The sequence below is a fragment of the Alnus glutinosa genome, chromosome 1 (assembly GCF_958979055.1).
Source record: "Alnus glutinosa chromosome 1, dhAlnGlut1.1, whole genome shotgun sequence".
In the NCBI taxonomy this organism is placed as follows: domain Eukaryota; kingdom Viridiplantae; phylum Streptophyta; class Magnoliopsida; order Fagales; family Betulaceae; genus Alnus; species Alnus glutinosa.
In genome coordinates, this window is record NC_084886.1 from 6,314,622 (window position 1) to 6,320,977 (window position 6,356).

At 35.9% G+C, this 6,356-nt stretch overlaps 1 protein-coding gene across 1 annotated transcript; it reads left to right on the forward strand.

Moving 5' to 3' along the window:
* The first annotated feature begins 232 nt into the window (after window positions 1-232).
* Window positions 233-5,087, forward strand: LOC133863057 (protein FAR1-RELATED SEQUENCE 4-like). The gene is made up of 8 exons (XM_062299073.1): window positions 233-645; window positions 748-1,025; window positions 1,115-2,451; window positions 2,730-2,811; window positions 2,903-3,027; window positions 3,134-3,353; window positions 4,842-4,898; window positions 4,990-5,087. Exons 1-8 carry the CDS (start codon window positions 233-235, stop codon window positions 5,085-5,087), a joined length of 2,610 nt encoding a protein of 869 aa, XP_062155057.1.
* Window positions 5,088-6,356: the final 1,269 nt, after the last annotated feature.

Consider the following 6,356-nt stretch of genomic DNA (forward strand, 5'->3'; position numbering starts at 1 on the left):
TAGATGTCGGCATCTTAAATCTAAATTCTTTAATTTTTATAAGAGTATTGATGTACGCAATATAGTTTGCCTAAGATGTTACAATAAGGTATTGATACAAGATGGTTCTCTAGATTGCAACTTTTCATTTTTTTATTTTTGAACTTTGTATCCTTTTTTGGATAGATGATCGTGAAAAAAATTGAAAAATCGAAGGACTCAATGACGTTTATTTCGGATGAAGAGTTGAATAATGACGAAGAAAATGTGGTACTACACGATGTTAAAGGATGATGAAAATGTTGAAGAACCGAAGGACTTCGTGACGTTTATTTCGGATGAAGTTTTGAATGATGAGGAAGAAAATGTAGTACTACACACGATGTTAAGGGATGATGAAAAAGTTGAAGAACCGAAGGAATTAATGACATTTAGTTCAATAGAAGAAGTTTGCTCATATTATAGGACGTATGCTAAGCAAGCTGGTTTTGGTGTGATACAACGAAGCTCGAGAAAAAAAGCTGATAAAAAAACATATGCAATTCTTATATGTACTCGTGGAGCCCCAGAACGAACTAGAAAAAGTGATGTTGCAAAGCCAACTCCAGCAACTAAAAGAAGATGGTGTAGTGCCAGGATTTGTGCGACTTTATGTGATGATGGAACGTGATTTTTTAGTAAAGTTGAGCTGAAGCATAATCATTCGTTAAGCCCGGGCAAAGCAAGATTTTTTAAATGCAATAAGAAAATAAATGATGCTGCGAAAAGGAGGCTTGAGCTAAATGATAGAGCAGGAATACGTACAAGTAAGAATTTTGAATCATTGGTTGTTGAAAGTGGGGGGTTTGAGAGTCTTCCCTTTGGAGAGAGAGATTGTCGAAATTATATTAACAAGGCAAGAGAGCTTCGACTTGGTAAAGGAGGTGGTCAGGCACTTTGTGATTATTTCAGTAGAATGCAAAAGCAAAATAGTGGCTTCTATTTTATGATGGAGATGGATGATGATTCTAGGTTGCGAAATGTTTTTGGGCTGATGCACGGAGTAGGTCAGCGTATGAATTCTTCGATGATGTTATTACGTTTGACACGACGTACTTGACAAATAGATATGACATGCCATTTGCTCCTTTTGTAGGAGTGAATCATCATGGTCAGTCGATACTGTTAGAGGCAGGACTAATATCAAGTGAGGATACAGACACATTTGTGTGGTTGTTTAAATCTTGGTTGGATTGCATGAACGGCCGAGCCCCAAGAGCAATTATAACAGATCAGGATAGGGCTATGAAAAATGCAATCACAATAGTTTTCCCTGAAACTCGACATAGATATTGTCTATGGCACATTATGAGAAAACTCCCTAAAAAGTTTGGAGCACATGCTAATTTTGATGGCATTAAGAGTGCCCTGCAATCTTGTTTGTATGATTCTCAAACAATTGAAGAATACAAGAAAAATTGGAAAAATCTATTGGAGAGGTATGATCTTCACGATAATGCATGGCTACGTGGGTTATATAGTGAGAGAACATTTTGGGTGCCGGCATACATGAAAGATACATTTTGGGCGGAAATGAATACTACACAGCGAAGTGAAAGTATGAATGCATTTTTTTATGGTTATGTGCACTCACAGACCACATTGAAAGAATTTGTTGATCAATTTGATATTGCTTTAAGGCGTATGGTCGAGAATGAAACCAATGCTGATTTCGATTCTTTTAATCGCACAATCCCATGTATAAGCCCACTCCTTTTAGAGAAGCAGTTTCAAGATGTTTACACAAATGCAAAGTTCAAAGAAGTTCATGAGCAGTTTGGGAAAGTTATGACTTGTAATAACTCTCATCTTAAAAGTGAAGGCGCGATTTCTACCTATGAAGTTATTGACTACGGTGTCGTTGTTGGAAGCCGCACGATAGAAAAAACATTTCTTGTTTACTTGAATGAAGATGAATTGGATGTGAAGTACACATGTGCATTGTTCGAATTAAGAGGCATCTTATGCACTCATTCTATTTCTGTGTTAATGACAAAGAAAGTGACAGCATTGCCATCAAGATATGTTCTTGACAGATGGAGGAAGGATATAAAGCGAGAGTATTCTATGATTAAAAGTAGTTTTGAGGCTATTGGTGATAATCCTAATGCCCAACTACATGACAAAATTAGAAATAATTTGGAGGAATTACTATCGCTCACAGCAGGAAAAGTGGAACGTTGCATGGATGTGATGAAAAATATTGATATGTTAAAGGAGAAATTTCGTGAATTAAACCTTGCGCTAAGTCACTCTTCCCATCGCATTTCAGCTGCTGTTGCATCTTCTAGCTGTAATGAAGTCGTTAAAAGTAATGATGATGTGGCGTTGCAAAATAATCAAGTGCTTAGTCCTATTAAGGTTAAACGTAAAGGGAAGCCACCAAAATTGAGAAAGGTGCCCGTTATAGATAAAGTAGCCAAGAAATCCAAAGTACTAACAAAGCCACCAACAGACAACAATGCCAAACAGAAGAGATGAAGGAATCAGGTTGCTACATTTTTTTTTCCCTTCTCTTGAAAACATGTGCACTTCCCCTCAGAGACAACCATTTTACTCGTGTAAGCCTCCAAAGCAACGGAAGATGAAGACAATACATGTCAAACTCCATTGCCTTCTGCAGCTCACGACCATATAATTCATACTCAGGTGATAGTTGATAGTTGATAATTATTTGATATTTTTTGTACTTATTTAGCGTGTGTATGCAGGCTTCTATCGCTTCAGCATCGACAGTGCCCCAAACATTGGGTGGTCATCATGATTCTATTGTTTCTCAAGTATACTTTACGTGTATTTTTTATTTCGTTATGTTGGCATTCCATTCCATTTATGTGGTTTCTATGTTGGAATTTTATGGAACCTTTCTTATGTGTGCATTAAGTGAATTTGCCGGTTGATCCAAGACATGGGTTATCCATATTGGTTCGCCAACACAAGTACGAAGAGGCTTTCACTGCAGCCCTACAAAGATGTGATGTGTCAATTGTGAACTGGCTATGCTCCCAAGTAAAGTCATCTAATCTAACAATTTTTAGAATGACGTGACTATATTGTCTTAATTATCGAAATTCATTTTTTTTAGAACTATGTTTATTGAGGTTGTTGTTTTCAGGTTGATCTACGGTGGGCCTTGACTGTGGATCCACTCCCTTTGAGCCAAGTAGTATTGCTCCACTTGTTGCGGCAATTATCCTATTGTATTAATTACAACCCAGCCCAAATTGTTGCTTGGATGACAGACGTTGCTAATGTCATAATCCCAACTGACCCGACGATTGCATTGCATGTGCGGCCCATCTTCAATGAAGTACATGATATGGTCAACCATCAAAGTATCTTGCCCAAAATTACTGTTGCTGAACGCTCAAGTATCTGTCTTCTGATTCAAGTCATTACTTCTACGTTGGGAATGTAGTAGTTAATGGTATTTTTGAAGTCTTTGCTCTCTTTGGGTATGGTTCATGAGGGTTGATAGGTTGAGTTGCATGGTGTTTGATGAGTGCCAAAAAGTGTATATTTGGACCCCTTAATTTACATTAGTTAAACCTTTAGCTTTATTACTTTCTGATGTTTTGTTTAGTTTTGGTGATTTTACGTTTTTGCAGGACATAAAGAGAAAAATGATTATTTTCAAGCAAAAATGCATAAAAGCTGGAGATTTGGAATTGCTGTGAAGTTGATCGATCGAAATTTTCTCGATGTCGATCGATCGATTATAAAATCGATCGATCGATCGAATTTATGCGGAGCTGGAATTTCAGAAACCCTAGCTAACTCTATAAATACCATTCTTTTCTCATTTTTAGAGGGAGAGCCGCTGAGGAGGCCGCTTAGGAGTGCCCTAGGGGCCGATTTCACTGTATCTTAGGGTTTTTGGGTCGATTTTGACCTAGAACTTCAAACTTTTGTAAGTTTATTCGTTTTTAATGCATTCTTGTAGTTTATTTATGTTTTCTTTGTTCATGTCTAGCTAATACTTTCATCTAGGGTTGAGGATGAAACCTCACCAATGAATAGAAATTGAGTTTCATGCTTGTTTATGCTATTTGAGTTTATGGGCTTGATTTCTCATTGTTCTATTTCGGTTTTTGAGATTATTTTTGGGTATCTCTTTTGATTTACGGATACAAGTGATGATTTGATATAGTTTCATTAAATTGATGGCTTGGGTTTTCTTGTATGTTGGATATTCATTGTGTTTCATTCTATGGATACATTTGATGATTTAGTTGAAACTATATATCTTTTGTGATTTGTGGAAGAATGGATTCATTGAATGATTTAAACTATTTTTGAAGCAAAAGTAGAACATACCTAAGATTTGCATTTGAAAACCTCAAAATATGTGTGATGAGCATAAGATTAGGTTGTTGTGATTTGGTGAGTGTGGATTCCAAAACCCTAGACCCCTTTATTTTCATTAATTTCGTTTATGTTTTATTTTATTAAAAACCCATAAATTTGGAACTAGGTTAAAATAGGATTAGTTTGAATAGAGATTAATTTTTTCAACACAATTTCCTGTGGGATCGACCTCGCACTTGCATAACATTATATTGCAAAACGATTCGTGCACTTGCGAGTATTATAATTTGCACAACAGTGTTCACTAGTTTTGCTTTGTCATAAGTCTTTGCTCTCTTTGGCTTTGTTGCTTTATATTCCCATCTTTTCTTTTCAGTAGTAGCGATGGGGAACTACCATAATTTCATGTGCATTAAATTGCCTCTGGAAGATGAACATTTGTTTATGATTCTGCTATGTTAAATCTACTTTCTCTTATGTTATCTGTATAACTGGTTAATTTTGTTAATGGCAAGGACCTGGTTGTGACTGTGATATCCGCAATGGGAGAGGAGCAGATTTGTGCTCGTATGGTATGTTTGATTTTTAAGGACTTATGTTCATTATCTCATGAAATGTGTTGGTATGTTTGATTTTTAAGGACTTCTCTCCTCTCAAATGCAGCCATGAAAGTGAAATGTTTTGTCTTGAATGAGGTGGTGGTGGTGGTGTTCACAACAGTGGTTACCACGACATTGTATGCAGGAATTGCCAGCAGCTAAGTCATATGAGCAGGGATTGAAATTTATTGAAGCTTGGGTTTTCTTTGTGGATTTTGGTGGGTCTTGACTGTGGGTTTCATGGAGTTTTCTTCCTTTTTGTGTTGATTAATTGGTTCGTCCATTTTTAGGAGAAAACATTTGTAGCCGATTGGGGGGAAAAACAAGGTTATGTGATTTTTTGGTAGTTGCTAGCTTCTCTTAACTGGATTGTTGGAATGTCAATTGAAATTATGGGGTTTTTGTTGTTGTTTGGGTTACCGTAAAATGAGAAGGGGAGGATGAAATTTGAGTTTATTTTTTGTGGTTAATTTTGGTAGGCTGATTGAAAAGATTTTGGGTCTTTAGGTGTATATTGTTTTGTGGCAAGATTTTCTTCAAATTCTTATACATGCATGAATGGCGTGGACATTTTTACTGCTGTGAAGCTTATTGAAATAAAAAGTAAAAAAAATAAAACAAAAAATCAATCTTTTGTCAAGGTTTTGAAAAGCATATCCATACATGTATGACGATGCTTTCAAGAGGTTGAACGTATATAACTTACCAACACATCTAAAAATTGAGTGCTTTGCTATGTTTATTTGGAGACTTGCAGTGTAACGGGAAGTCAAAAGATACACAATTTCTCTTAAAGAATGCTATAGATGAAGAGATCCAGAAAAACTTCAAATGTTTCTCCTCTGCTTTATATAATTTTAGTTCTCCAAACTCAGGAAATTTGATACCCAAAACGAAATTTTAGTTCTCCAAACCCAGAAAATTTGATACCCAAAACGAACATGAACAACACAATCGGTTCATCTGTCCAATATAATAGTCAGTCACACATCAGTTTCTTTTCTCTTCTTTTTTTTATGAACAGCCAAAACAAAGAGAAAAATACACTCAACCTGAAAACAACACAAGCAAAATTTGTACAGGAAACCAGCAACAACACATCCCCTGCTTCAGGACAAAACACAGCAACCAACCGAAACAAAAACCAAAACCATCTTCAAACTGCCCAAAACAAAACAAGCAGCTAGAACAGAAAAGAGGAACAAAGCAACTAGTAGTAGAACCTAAACATTCGACCATTCCATCTATTTCTCCAAGAACCAAGTAGCCAAGTACCATTCAACCATTCCTCAACATAAACATTAGAGAATGAATGTTTGAAATGCTTGTTCAAAAAAAAAAAAAAAACAATTGTAAACTATGGAAACAAAGTAAAGAGTTCAAAATAGAAACTACAAGTTACAAATTCAAGTACATCATCTACATTCCATT